Source organism: Bison bison, unplaced genomic scaffold (assembly GCF_000754665.1).
Source record: "Bison bison bison isolate TAMUID 2011002044 unplaced genomic scaffold, Bison_UMD1.0 scf7180017864270, whole genome shotgun sequence".
Taxonomy (NCBI): Eukaryota; Metazoa; Chordata; class Mammalia; order Artiodactyla; family Bovidae; genus Bison; species Bison bison.
In genome coordinates this window covers 10,525,466-10,541,056 of record NW_011494842.1, presented here as the reverse complement: position 1 = coordinate 10,541,056, position 15,591 = coordinate 10,525,466, and the positions used below count along the sequence as shown (strand labels likewise).

The following is a 15,591-nucleotide window of genomic DNA, read 5'->3' as shown; positions in this document are numbered from 1 at the left end:
CACAGGAAAAACCATAGCCTTGACTAGCCGGACCTTTGTTGGCAAAGTAATGTCTCTGCTTTTGAATATGCTATCTAGGTTGCTCATAACTTTCCTTCCAAGGAGTAAGCATCTTTTAATTTCATGGCTGCAGTCACCATCTGCAGTGATTTTGGAGCCCAGAAAAATAAAGTCTGACATTGTTTCCACTGTTTCCCCATCTATTTGCCATGAAGTGATGGGACCGGATGCCATGATCTTAGTTTTCTGAATGTTGAGCTTTAAGCCAACTTTTTCACTCTCCACTTTCACTTTCATCAAGAGGCTTTTTAGTTCCTTTTCACTTCCTGCCATAAGGGTGATGTCATCTGCATATCTGAGGTTATTGATATTTCTCCCAGCAGTCTTGATTCCAGCTTGTGCTTCTTCCAGTCCAGTGTTTCTCATGATGGTACTCTGCATATAAGTTAAATATACAGGGTGACAATATACAGCCTTGACGTACTCCTTTTCCTATTTGGAACCAGTCTGTTGTTCCATGTCCAGTTCTAACTGTTGCTTCCTGACCTGCATACAAATTTCTCAAGAGGCAGATCATAGAGCCTATCAATTTCCAGATAAGGACAAGCTAACTGTACCAGAGGGAACCTTCCACAATTTGGGGGTTCATATTTAAGACTTCCCAGGAGTCCTTGTCAAAACCACTTTTAAAGCATTGAGAATTCAAGTAAGTATCATGGATCGATCACACTGGAGTGAGAATAGGTCTTGGCAAGATCTCCCCAGGAAGGTGTTCTTCATTCTGGTAATAGTAACTTTAAGGTCATTGATTGGATGTACTCTGGATTAATGGAAACCTTCACAAGTGTTTTTAGGCAGAGTATAACCCAGTGAAGAAGTATGCTCAAAATGTTCATGAATCTTTTGGTGGGTAGTTTCAGCTGTTTCTTTGAGGCAAACAAGAATGTCCTGTCCTGCTTGTCCGGGGGAGGGTGGGAGGAGTTCTAGGCAAGTGTGAGGGGACACTTTGAAATGCTAATCCTGCCCTGAGAATCACAGGAGTTGAGGGGGTCTCTCTTTGCTCCTTATTCTCTTGCTCTCTCTTTTTCACATTTTCTTTCTCACCCATTTCATTACTCTTCCTTTTCTGCGCTCTTTCTTTGTTCTTTGCTGATGGACTGGAAGCTTTAATTGGTTCATATTATTTCCCCTAGAGTAATAGAGGTAGAAGTTCAAATTTATTACCTGACTGGATTGTCTGCTTTTTTATTATTTAGATGAACAGATAAACAATAATGTGGGGATTTTGTTTTAATCTGAAAAATACTGAAAGACAAAATAGAAAAGTCAGATCATCTATAATCCCATCATGAATTTCATTTTTAATTTATAAACTGACAAATGAAGACCCTTTCCTCCCAGACATCTTTTTCCATTCCCTAGAGACAACCACTGTTAACAGTTTAATATGTATTTCTTCTCAATATAAATAGATGTATCTATATATACCTTTGTGCATACAAGTCTAAGTATGTGGTATACACTTTTTTCCTATGCTACACATAAGGATTGCAACCTGACTTACCGACTATATCTTTCCAAGACAGTATTTATTATTCTCCCTTGATCTTTCTAATGGCTGCATAGAATGTATATATCATAGTTTTTTCCAACCATGTTCCACTTAATGGACATTTAAGATTTTTTCCATTGTTTCAAGATATCTTGTTATACATTTATCTTTATCTTGCTGTGTTATTGAATCCTAAAAGTGAGATTACTCAGCTAAAGGGTATGCACATTTTAGATTTGAATAGATATTACTTAAATTCTTTTCCAAAAAGGGGTGTTCATTTATACTCTTAAAATAGTGCACGAGAAAACCTCTTTCCCCCCTAGAGTAATAAAGGTAGAAATTCAAATTTATTACCTGACTGGATTGTCTGTTTTTTTTTATTATTTAGATGAACAGATAAGCAATAATGTGGGGATTTTGTTTTAATCTTAAAAATACTGAAAGTATTAACAGGTTTCTAATTTCTGCCAGTCTGACGGGAAGAATAGCGCCTGATTATATTTAATTGTTTTCATCTGATTATATCTTTTCCTATGGAGCTTTACTTTTTTAAACTACCTTCTTGACCTTTAATAGGTTTATATTGATTTCACTGTTCCTCTCAAAAGAGCACTTTCATTTTTCTAATTAATAAATGTTTATTTTATTTCTTGAGCTCTTAAGATTATTCATTAGTTGTGTATAGAATTAATTCAAAATAGTTTTAAAATTATTTCTCTTGCTTTAGAGCTCTATTTTAAGTGATTACTATGTATTTCTTCACCTGAATGTTTGTCACTAAACACATTTATGTTTTTTTATTATGTTGATAACCTTTATTTCATAATTTTGTAGCAAATCCTACTTGAAGTTTTCCTTATGCGTTTCTCCTCTGATGTGCAGAGCATTACTGTATGGTGGAATGCGAGAATCTCAGCCTGAAGCCGAAATCCCTCTTGAAGACACCACTGCAGAAGCATTCACAATGCTGCTTAAATACATCTACACTGGGCGGGCGACGCTGACAGATGAGAAGGAGGAGGTGCTGCTGGACTTTTTGAGCCTGGCTCATAAATACGGATTTCCGGAGCTGGAGGATTCCACCTCTGAGTACCTCTGCACCATACTTAACATTCAGAACGTCTGTATGACTTTTGATGTTGCCAGTCTCTACTCACTTCCCAAGTTAACTTGCATGTGCTGCATGTTTATGGACAGAAATGCTCAGGAGGTACTCTCAAGCGAAGGCTTCCTCTCCCTTTCTAAGGTGTGTCATTGTCTCCAAGTAATTTACAGGCAATATGCATTGTTTTATTTATATCTATAGAGAAGAAATATAGCAGTGAACTAAGAATAAAAAGAAAAGCTATTAGTGTGGAAGAGGTGGTCTGTCTAGCCATCTGCTTCTGACTGCTGAGACTCTAGATCACATAAGAGGGAGGCAGATCGCTGCTGCTTTCTTTTAAGGTTCTTCTGGTAAGTTCTGTGTGCAAGAGACTGCCGCTGGGTGGTGGTTCTCAGTGTAATGATGTCAAATTGACTATCTTTTGGTGTTGCATACTGTTTTTTGGTTTTGTATCAGTATTTCTCTGACAGAGAGTGCAACTGATGATTCCTTATTTATGAGGGGGGAAGTTCATAAAGGAGATAATGATGTATTGTTGTTCAGTTGCTGAGTCATGTCTGACTCTTTGTGACCCCATGGACTGCAGCACGCCAGGCTTACCTGTCCTTCACTGTCTCCTGCAATTTGCACAGACTCATGTCCATTGGGAGAAGGCAATGGCACCCCATTCCAGTACTCTTGCCTGGAAAATCCCATGGACGGAGGAGCCTGGTAGGCTGCAGTCCATGGGATCGCTAAGAGTCGGACACGACTGAGTGACTTCCCTTTCACTTTTCACTTTCCTGCATTGGAGAAGAAAATGGCAACCCACTCCAGTGTTCTTGCCTGGAGAATCCCAGGGATGGGGGAGGCTGGTGGGCTGCCGTCTATGGGGTCGCACAGAGTCGGACACGACTGAAGTGACTTAGCAGCATGTCCATTGACATGAGTGATGCCATCCAACCATGTTGTTTCCTTTTCCTCCTTCCCTTAATCTTTCTCAGTATCAGGGTCTTTTCTAATGAGTTGGCTCTTGGCATCACGTGGCCGAAGTATTGGAGGTTCAGCATCAGGCCTTCCAATGAATATTCAGGGTTGGTTTCCTTTAGGATTGACTGGTTTGATCTTGCAGTCCAAGGGACTCTCAAGAATCTTCTCTAGCACCACAGTTCAAAAGCATCAATTCTTTAGTGCTCAGCCTTCTTATGGTCTTTAAGTCACTGTTTTTTGTTTGTTTGTTTGTTTTCCTCTTTTGGCCCAGAATTCACTATTGTGCAATGTTTTATTTATTTATTTTTTTAATTTTATTTTATTTTTAAACTTTACATAATTGTATTAGTTTTGCCAAATATCAAAATGAATCCGCCACAGGTATATATGTGCAATGTTTTATACCATATAATAGCTAGAGTAAAACTTTTTCCCCAGTCTTCCTTTGAACCCTGGTGGTTGTCTTTCCTTTCCCTTTCTGTGTTGCTCCTAGAACCTGAATATTTTGAATGGGAAAACCTATTTGGAAAGCTACGCGTCTTGTTCTGCATGTAACTATGATTTTTACTTAGTTTTTAGAGGCAAGGATCTTATAGAGTTACACCAGTGTTGCTGGAAGTCATTTTAGGAATATGAGAACCGAAAGTATGGTAGAGCAGTAATACTGTGGAACAAAAGATTTTGAATTTTAAATAGTTAGATGTATCTTACTGACTTAGAGAAGTAAATTCTGCTGAAGAACGTGTACAGAGCAACAGCTTCTCACATTGCCATTTTTCTTGTTATTTTATTAAAGATAGGTGCACATGTGTTGAGAAGACTAGGTACAAGATGCCTATAGCTGTTCACACAGCCATAATGGGCGAGAGTATATGGCACAAAGAATAAGGAAAGAAGATGGCCAAGAAGAGTTAATTGCTTAAATATAAGTGATACTTGCAGTTCAGTAAAGTTTTACTTATTGATCATACACATGGTTGAGCTCCATAATAACTGGAATTTTTCCTTTTTATCCTTTTCAGACAGCACTTTTAAACATCGTATTAAGAGATTCATTTGCAGCTCCTGAAAAAGATATTTTCCTAGCCTTGTTAAATTGGTGTAAGCATAATTCAAATGAGAATCATGCTGAAATCATGCAGGCTGTGCGTTTGCCTCTGATGAGCCTCACTGAACTTCTGAATGTCGTGAGGCCTTCGGGACTGTTGTCTCCTGATGCCATCCTGGATGCTATTAAAGTTCGATCAGAGAGCCGGGACATGGACCTCAATTATAGAGGCATGCTCAGTAAGTACCTGTTTATGCCAATCTCACCAAAAAGTTTTGTTTGTATCCTATGACAGTCTCAGCGACAAAACTCTAGCTACCAAATCGTAGTTCAGGTGTACATGTGTCAGTCTAAGAACATAGCGCTCTGCTTCCTGTGGATTGCCTTTCCTGTCCTTCTCCTGCTAACTCCTCCTAATACTGCTTAGCCTTTGTAGACCACAAAATATGTATTTCTTGCCGTTTCTGGACAAACTTCTCTAGTGCTCCCTAGAATGTCAAAAATTTTATACTTTTTGTGAGAAGTTTCTTCTCATGTTAAGATCTTTCCTTCTTTCCTCCATGAAATCAGTACCGAATACATGCTATATACTTATTATTTCAGGTACCACAAACATGGAGATTCTAAATATTAATAACAGTAATAATGGCTAACATTTATATAGCATTTCCAATACTTACATGGTGTTTTTCTTAAAAATAATAGCAGTGAACACAACATTTAAAACAAACATTTCTCAACATTCAACACACTTGAGTAGTCTGTAGCAGATGCTTGATAAATTAATGCAAGAAGAACTAACTAGAAGCAGTGGAAACATATTACTGCTGTATGGAAAGCAGTCAAAGCTGGTGATAAAAGAATTGAAACTTGGGCTAGAGTATAGAGAAAGAAGTGAAAATCTAAAGTCTGAGACTTGGAGAAGACCTTTGGCCAGGGGTCCAAAGGTAGAGAAGGAAGAATTAAAGGTAGGAAGAAAACTGGGGTAGAGTTACAGAACAGAGAGCGTTTCTAGGGAGAAGGATGGTCAGTGGTATCTGGTGGTGCTGGGAGGACAAGAAGAAGAAGAATTGAAAGAAAATTTTTGGATATCAATTGTGTGGATATAAATTGGTAGTAGTCTGGACAGAAGCTTAACTGTACAGAGAATTTACTATATTGAAAATATAGTAAATACCATGTATGACAACCCGGTGTGTGTGTTGGAGTAAAGGGAGTAGAGAAATACTGTGGTAGCTAGAGGGAACAGGCCAGGAAAGATCGCGTAAGAAATTAGAGGTGCTGGAGAATGGCACTGGTTAAGGGTCAGCCTTTGATAAAGGGTGGGAGGAGGGAGAGGGGAGAAGTAACAAGTGGAGTAATATAGTTTTAGCCTTTGTAAATCTTCATCGTTGGATCCTTTCTTACATAAGCTCCTTTTTCCCCCTTCTTGTCCTAGTTTTGACTGAGGTGTTGATAGGACCCCAGGCCCAGTTTCATTATTGCCACAGGTAGACTTGGGACATGGCTGCAGAAGTGAGGAGATGCTTTGGGCGTTTCATGTAGTTTCTGGAAGCCTGGAATTGACCAGCTGGTCAATATAGGTGTCAGACCTGGGTTACAACAGGCCCATGAAATTACCAAGAAAGGGGTGATCAACCAGTTGAGGAGCGTTCAGTTTCAAAATGATATACTGCTTATAAATGTTAAATTCTTCATTTTGGAATAATTCAGTGGGAGCTCAAGGAGGAGATTATACAAAGGCTTAGGAATCTTCTAACTTATAAACTTGAAAAATGACTAAGTAGCAGACTCTTTTTCTGACTTTTTCATTATATGAATAGTAAAATTTATAATAGAAATACTGAGCATTTCACTTTCCTCTCAGACCCTAAAATATAGGATAGTTATTTTCTAAGTAAATATTATTCAAACATTCATATTATTTTTTAAAAATCCAGTTTCTTCACTGTTTGGTGAAAAGAGGTCTAAAAATTCAGATTTGTTCCTGAGCTGATGGTCTAGAAAGACAGTTCTGCTTGTTTTGAAATCATTGTTGAGATTTGTTTGTTTCTTTGTTCTTCCCTGGGTATAGGTTTGGAGTCTTTGGGGACTTCCCATGAAACATTGAGAGGTTCTATCCTGGGACTAGGGAATTAGTATCTACGGGCACAAATACTAACTCCTTTTTAGTTCATTAATATTGGTTACTGCATGGTTTAATGCTTACAGTTACATATCAAATTAAAGCAATTTCCACCCACCCCTTAAAAAAAAGAGGATCCAAAGGATTTTTTTTTAACTTACCAGGGGTCTGTCTTTTTGAGAATGTGCTATAGATGTAGTTGTGTACATATATAATGATGAGCATCAGTCTATATATCTGCAGAAAGGAAATTAACTTTCTAATTAATTTTTTTCCTTAGAATATTTAAACTACTTGTGCTCAGACCATTCCTTAAGTTTTGTCCTAGCTGTGGAACTGTTTCTTCCTCGAAAGTTAGTGCTTTTTCTCTTCCGACTGAGTTATACTTTGTGTATCTCAGGTTTTAGGCTTTGGGAAACAGAACAGTAATTTCTTGTTTCTTCATGCTTATAACAGATAGCACATCACAACTTCTGTCCTTAAGATGTTTTTTATTGGCTAAAAGTCGATGTGCTTTCTTGGCCTGCTAATTTATAGTATAGGTTTATGTTTGGGTGTGTGTGTGTTTAAATCTGTGCTGTAGGTACGTGGTACCAGACACCTATTCCCATAGTTTTGAATAACTAGACTGAGGGGGCTTGCCACTGTGAAACTATAATTGCTGCTTTTCTTACCTACATTCTTACTCAGAGTGAGCTTCTTGAGGACTGTAATTATATTTTTCCTCCTGTCTTTTCCCAGCACCTAGCACAGTGTCTGAATCTAGACTTTTCCAAATTAATGAATGACTGAATCCATCAGTTGTTTCTAAACTAGAATTTAAAATTTGTCTCATCTATCACATAAAGACAGTAATAACAATGAACCGTTAATATTTTGAAAATTCTTTGACTCTGTTAGTATTGCCTTCCCAATTGTAGTTTTCAGTATCTTCGTCTGTAAACTAGGGGTTCACGAGTCATCTACTGAGGTTCCTCCACAGATGCATTTCATGTCTGATATGCAGTCTTGTCTCCAATAGATGGTGCGCTGCTGGAGGGCTGTGGGGCTGAGTCCAGCACAGTGAATAGCACACAGAAAGCAGCTTAGAAATTTATTTTTCCTTTAAATTAATTGGACTATGATTCCTTTCAGTTCTTGAGTGTTTTCATTCTGTGATCTTTGTAAGTAACTTGCCTAGAGTTAGAGGGAAATCATGCCTGAGCTAGAACCAAAGTGCTCATCTGACTCATGAGGCCAGTACTCGTTGACAGGCTCCTGCCTGGGTTATTTTCTGTTTCTGTTTTGTGGTGTGTTTGAATACAAGTACTGTTAGATGTGGAGACAGGCCTGTAGGAAGTGCAGATAATGAGGAAGGTTAAGGTAAGGAATGATCAGGAAAGTCATCTGTAATGCTTCGCTTGCTGGCAGGGAGGGTCTATACATTCTTCCAGGAAGTCAAGTTGGGGAGTAGAGTATGATTTAGGGGACAGAACTGGGTAAAGAGATTGCAGGGGGAAGAGAAGTAAATGTGGATCCAAATGATCCATCAAGGGTTAACAGCCATCTCAGCCTAGATGCAACAGAGAGTTCAATAAAGGATAGTTAAGAACATGAAGCAGTTAAAGAAAAACACACAAGATAATTAACCCAGCACCATTCAGATTTTGGCACTGTGTAGCTAGGGGCTGGTCCTGCTCCATTTCTTCTTAGTTTTTCTTTCTAATAATTGGCTTTTTTTCTGCCTAACTGTGGAACTTTAGAGTTTCATTTTCTTTCCTTAGTATTTGTAAAATGCATCAAAAATCAGAAATGTAAAGGTAACAATTATTGTTGTCTACTGTCTTATTTAATCTCTACCACCCTATTTTTTTGAGAGCTCTTTTATCTACTGATAAACAGATAATAGACAGTAAGAGTATTTGTGGCTTGAATTATTTTGTTATGACTTCAACTTTTTTTGGTGATCATTTTCCCTTTTAAATTCATCATTTAACCATGGATTCTGGGGAAAAAAATAATTGGAGTTGTATTTTTAATCCTGTGAGATACTTGGATTATAGTTACCATGAGAGAATTTCCATTTTTGTAAATGTTCCCAATTTTGAAGGGAAAGATACTCACAGGGAGTCTATATCAAGAAAGTTAGATAAGTTCTCAAGTCCTCTTGAAATAAACTTCAAAAGAGAACTTAGAATTGTGGTCGAAATTTTATTTCCATTTTAGACATTCAGCTACGGTCACTCAAAACTCTTGTGCCTCATATGTTATTCTTTGCTTGATAAATTTTAGAAGTGAAAAAGCTTATGTTTAGAGAAAATCGAAGGATAGCAGCAGGCTCTACATCTGAAAGCTTGAGTGACCCTTCTTTGTCTTGGTCTTGACTAGTGGTGTCAGAGCTGGAGGATATGCTTCCAGTGGTCAGCCGCAGCAGACTTTGAACACCCACATTCTGTACCCAGCAGTAAGGGAACAAAAGTTTGTTTTTACCAAGTAATGACACATCACTGATAACCTGAAAATCACAAATTTGAAGCCTTTTTTTGCTTGCTTTATAAAATGCTTTGTCTCAAGATTGGAGGCCTCAACTTCTCTCTGTTTGGTTCACTGAGGGACCCCCAGTGCCTCAATGGTACAGAATGGGTCCTTAGTAAATGTTTTTTGACGAATTAAATGCTTATATTTATGTAGTACCTTAGTATATATTTGCAGTATAATTTTTAGCTCTGTGGGTGGGTTGGGTAAAATTACTATTGGTTTTAGATGAGAAAACAGATTCAGAGAGACTAAGAGACCTCATCAAGGATAATAAGTGGTAGAGCCTGAGTCTCAAACTTAGATTTTCTCATTTTAAGTCCAACTTAACAACAACAACAACAACAAAGTTTTATCAGACTGTTCTTTCTTTTGGGACTTAAGTAACCTTAGAAGGAGGAGCTAGTAAGGGGGGAAAATATGGTCTTCCCATGAGAAACCCTTTACGATGGTAGTAGCAGGGCAGGGGCCCTGGTAACAGACCACCTGTGTTCTAATAACACCTCTGCTCCTTGCTAACTGTATAGCCTTGGGCAACAAAGTCCACCTAACCCTTCTCTGTCTCCACTTCCCCATCTGCAAAATGAATGTAATAGGAGTCCTACACTCAAAGGATTACTATGAGAACTAGGTCAAAGGAATTGATAACATTTGTTAGATAACAAAAAATAAATGTGAACACTATGTGTGATTTCCATGAGCTAATAGAACGTTTTTGTTGTTCAGTCATTAAGTTGTGTCCAACTCTTTGTGACCCCATGGATTGCAGCATACCAGGCTCCTCTGTCCTCCACTAATAGAATTTAGTAAGTTATAAACTGAAACTGTCTCTTGGACAGGGAGATCAAACCAGTCAATACTAAGGGAGCTCAACCCTGAATATTCACTGGAAAGACTGATGCTGAAGCTCCGGTATTTTGGTCATCTGATGCAAACAGATGACTCCTTGTAACAGTCCCTGATGCTGGGAAAGATTGAGGACAGAAGGAGAAGAGGGCATTAGAGGATGAGATGGCTGGATGGCAGCACCGATGCAATGAACATGAACTTGGGCAAACTCATGGTGAGGGACAGGGAGGCCTGGCATGCTGCAGTCCATGGGGTCACAGAGAGTCAGACACGACTGGGCGACTGAACAACAACAAACTGAAACTGAGCACATAAGCCTCTGGTGGTAAGAAGTTGATCATGACTAGGTTTTATTTTCATTTGGTTTGGTTTCTGAGTTGCCTTAGTCTTTTGCAGGTTAACTAAATTTAACCCAAACCCTATTTTTCAGCTGCATTTTTTATCAGCTGGAGCCACTCTCTTTACCTGTCTTCATTTGAAAAAAAAAGTTTTTAAATCTGCATTTTCCTAGAAATCTGCAATGATAAATTGCTCCTTTTCCCTGAGAGCCTAATTATAGCTCATACTTTTACCTAGTCAGATATGTATATTCTGTGAGAATTCAGCATTTATTTATACCATCTGTAAACTTGGCCAGTGCTCTTATTGTGTGCTTTTTTACACATGTTTTGTGAAAATAATGGCAGTTTTGTAAAAATATTGGCAGATTTTTAGAGTTTAGTCTGTGCTTTGCAAAGCTCTTTTCATTTAATTCTTAAACCAGAACACCTGTGGAATAGATGATGCCCTATTGAGAAACCGAAGTTCAGAGAATGTAACTTCCCCAAAGTGACACATGTGGTTAAAGGTGGCAGCATTATTTAAACCCTGACTTCAAAGCTCAAGATCTTAACATCTATTTTATGTTGCCTATTATGACTCCATGGAGAGAGTGTCAGTATTAGAATGTTAGTACCTGGAAGACAAGTTTCCAGATCTGTGAAGCAAAATTCGCATAGAGAACTTCAGAGTCTTAGGAACAATTGACTCTTAGTACATCTAGTGTTGGAGAGGGGAAGAGGAGGGTTAGTTATAATCATAATATTAATTTTGATGACAGACTGAATTTTTATTTTTACAAGTGTATCTTCTTTTAAACATATTCTTGTTTTTTAAATAATTGATTCAGCACGTCCTTGTATGACCAACAGCTCTGCTGTATTGGAAATTTTCTCTGTTTTGTCAGAAATTGGACCTATCTGCTTTTATATTTTGTGCTCAGCCCAGGTGGCAGGTATAGGTCATTTCACATGCTATTTTTGTCAAGTAGATATTAAAGCTTCTAATAGAATGAATTCAGCAGAGCTGATTTGTTTGTCCTAGAACATAATTTTTCCTAGTATTTACCACTTTTTCTTAGTCATAACTAGTCCCAGGCACTTAGTGGCTACAGTGGTGTCATTAAATTTCACCTGTGATGGTATCTTACACCTCACAGACATTCCATATCTCCTCTCTCTCATTAAATGCATATACTCGAATCATCTAGAATTTTAATCTTTCCCCCCCAAAAAGGAAAATTTAATAAGTAACTGTTAACCTTGCTTTTTCTATTTTTCACTTAGTACCAGAAGAAAACATTGCAACTATGAAGTATGGAGCCCAGGTTGTGAAAGGGGAGCTGAAGTCTGCCTTATTAGATGGTGACACTCAGAATTATGATTTGGATCATGGATTTTCTAGGCACCCAATTGATGATGACTGTCGTTCTGGCATTGAGATTAAGCTAGGTCAGCCGTCCATTATCAATCATATACGGATCCTCCTGTGGGACCGAGATAGCCGGTGAGTCATTAGCATGACTTGGAGAGATACTGACATGTTTGACTGAGATGGCCTAATTTTGTGGTCATCAGCTTTGGTTTTACAAATTTGATGTTTTATATCCTTGTCATCATTTTACTGTTTCTCTTGAAGTTTAGTTTTAGGGAAAGAATTAAGTACATTTCTTTAAAACAACATTTTTTGTTTCTTTTCTGCATATGAAAGTAATGAACACGTGTTTATTGTGGAAAACATAGAAAATACAGAAAAGCACAAAGAAGAAAATAAAAATTACTAGCAATCTCACTGCCTATTATTAATCTTTGTACTAGTCTAACTAGCATTTTTTTATGCATAGTGATATAAACACACATAAGCACAGACAAAACAGAAACCTGTAAAACCACACATAGTTTTATAAAATAAAGATCAGATATACAAAAATTAACTTTGCTTTTTAATAAAAACATTGTGAATATTCTATGCTTTTAAAATGTTACTTAGATCTTTCTAGACAAGGCAGTTGAGGAGGAGGGAGCGATTGAAGGGAGGATTCACTTGGCGTGCACTGTGCCCCTCGGGAACGTTATTGCGCGTGGAACGGCTGCTTTTGTAAGGCTATTGCCCAGAAGAAAAGATGTTTGGTCTTCACAAGCCAAAGATGTACCGAAGTATAGAGGGCTGCTGTATTTGCAGAGCTAAATCCTCCAGTTCTTGATTCACTGACAGTAAACGCTATGAAAAGGATTTCCAGAGCTGTTTTGGGTTACATGAGACTCGTTCAGGAGATATCTGTAATGCCTGTGTCCTGCTTGTGAAAAGATGGAAGAAATTGCCAGCAGGATCAAAAAAAAACTGGAATCATGTGGTAGATGCAAGGGCAGGACCCAGTCTAAAGACTACACTGAAACCAAAGAAAGTGAAAACTCTATCTGGAAACAGGATAAAAAGTAACCAGATCAGTAAACTGCAGAAGGAATTTAAGCGCCACAATTCTGATGCTCACAGTACAACCTCAAGTGCCTCTCCAGCTCAGTCTCCCTGTTACAGTAACCAGTCAGATGATGGCTCAGATACAGAGATGGCTTCTGGCTCCAACAGAACGCCAGTGTTTTCCTTTTTAGATCTCACATACTGGAAAAGACAGAAAATATGCTGTGGCATTATCTATAAAGGCCGCTTTGGGGAAGTCCTCATCGACACACATCTATTCAAGCCTTGCTGCAGCAATAAGAAAGCAGCTGCTGAGAAGCCGGAGGAGCAGGGGCCAGAGCCTCTGCCTATCTCCACTCAGGAGTGGTGACTAAGCTTTATGTAGAAGGGGAGCAAAAACGATTTAAATTTTGGAAAACAAAGCAACAAAATGACCCTCCTATTTTTAATTTGGATACCTGCTATTCTGCCAAAAGATGGATTTGTAGAATAGTTTCGAATGGGTTATTTTTCCTCCAGTTCCACAAACTCTGAAGCCAGTGAAGCTTACTACGAGATAAAAAAGAAGTGTACATAATATTTAAGATGCTGAGTATTTCATAGGAAAGCTGAATGCTGCTGTAAAGTGCTCTTTAAGTCTTTTTTAAAAATCCCATTCTAATGAATGAAATTAGGGGAATTTTCAGGGGACAGAGATGGGATTTGTTGTATGATAAACGTATGTAGTTTTAGTCTTTCTATTTTGAGAAGTTTTTTTTTGGGGGGCATTTTTTAAGATGGCTGGCTACACTTGTTTTCCTTCATTATAATAAATTTGTCATAACTCAGTAAACATGGACTTGCCCCTAGAGGTGGTGGTTAATAACTGAAATATTAAGGTCTTGCCAAGGTTCTGGTGATTCAAACCTGTACTACTGAATATTAAGCAGGACAGACAGCTCTCTGGTGCGAGTATCTTGAAGGAGTAATTTCTAATATGCAGAGGTAACTTGACTGTATATGTTGCATCCTGTGTCACCTCCCTCCATATTGGTATTTGATACAGATTTTAATTTATATGAAACTTAAAAAGCAGAATCAAAACTTAAAGCAGAATCACAGTTCCTCTTGGGGAAATGTCAAGTCTTTAGGATAAGCAATCCTACATGAATAGTACCAAAGCATTACCACTTGGTAGAGAACATTCTCTATTAAAAATGTTATATTATCTGAAAAATAACAATGTGCAAGTCTTTGGATGGCACACGAGAAAAACAAAGGTTAATGCTTCTTGGGGCACGTTTCTTAGAGGGCTTGCAAGCGTGTAAATAATTTGTTTATGTTACGTGACTGGTGACTTCACTGAAAATCTGCACAATTCAGTTTTAGTTCTGGATTACTTCAGTTGACCTTTGTGAAGGTTTTATCTGTGTAGAATGGTTGGTTGACTTGTTTTAACCTGTTAGGGTTTTGGGATTTGGGGTTTTTTTTTTTCATTCTATATTAAAGTAAAATTCTACTAAAAGAAAAGAGGTGTGTGTGAATGCTGAGTGGGTTGGTTTTGGTTTGGCTTCTTTTAGTCAGGCTTTCTGAACATTGAGGTGTTAGATGATACATCCTAAATGTGGAGCTCTTCCATTCTGAAACCTTCATTAAAAGCCTTTTACTTGAACCCAAACCAAAGTACTATCTATTGCCTCTTTTCTAAAAGTACAGGAAAAATATATCACCTGTTTTCATAACGAGGAAGCATCGTTTGCCTCCCTGGTAAAACATGACTCAGTACTTATTTTTAAAACTGGATTTTAAAGATTGGATAGTATACATAACAAGAGAGTGAGCCACTTTTTATGGGCACCCTATAGTTTTATAGTTCTTAATCAAAACTTAAAGTTTTCTATTTCTTCCTTTGGGAAAAAACTACAAGCCACCATATGCACAGACTACACAGTGAGTTGGCTCAGTGCTCCCGCAGACTTTGAGGTGTATTACAAGAACCCCAGCCATTATCATCTTCCTCCTGAGTTATTTTGAAATTTTGTTTTGTACATTTTGGCTGCAGTATTGGTGGTAGAATATACTATAATATGGATCATCTCTACTTCTGTATTTATTTATTTATTACTAGACCTCAACCACAGTCTTCTTTCCCCCTTCCACCTCTCTTTGCCTGTAGGATGTACTGTATGTAGTCATGCACTTTGTATTAATATATTAGAAATCTACAAATCTGTTTTGTACTTTTTATACTGTTGGATACTTATAATCAAAACTTTTACTAGGGTATTGAATAAATTTAGTCTTATTAGAAAAAAAAAAATGTTACTTAAAAAAATTTTTTTTTTAGGGACTTCCCTGGTTTTCCAGTGGCTAGGACTCTGAGCTCCCAATGCAGGGGACCTGGGTTCAATCTCTGGTCAGGGAACTAGATCCCACATGTTGCCACTATGAGTTGACATGCCACACTGAAGATCCTACATGCTGCAACAGAGATTGAAGACCCTGTTTGCTGCAGCTAAGATCCAGCGCAGCCAAAATAAATACAAAATTTTATTGAAGTATAGTTTATTTACAATATTGTTTTTAATTTCTGCTGTACAGCACAGTGATTCAGTTTTTTATATATATATATATACATACACACACACACATACACACGTTTTTTTATATTCTTTTCCATTATGGTTTATCATAGGATATTGAATATAATT

The 15,591-nt window shown here is 37.7% G+C and overlaps 1 protein-coding gene and 1 pseudogene across 3 annotated transcripts in view; both read left to right on the top strand.

Annotated features, from left to right (window-relative positions):
* BTBD9 (BTB (POZ) domain containing 9) overlaps positions 1–15,591 on the top strand; it is a 411,775-nt gene that overhangs the window by 39,826 nt on the left and 356,358 nt on the right. For both annotated transcript variants that reach the window (XM_010848690.1, XM_010848691.1), the window contains exons 3-5: positions 2,438–2,801; positions 4,652–4,916; positions 11,770–11,989. In XM_010848690.1, coding sequence (XP_010846992.1) covers positions 2,438–2,801; positions 4,652–4,916; positions 11,770–11,989 — 849 coding nt within the window. The remainder of the gene's footprint in view (positions 1–2,437; positions 2,802–4,651; positions 4,917–11,769; positions 11,990–15,591) is intronic.
* On the top strand, positions 12,013–15,193 carry LOC104994967 (annotated as a pseudogene). Its single transcript, XR_826017.1, has one exon. The product of XR_826017.1 is annotated as a protein FAM60A pseudogene (transcript).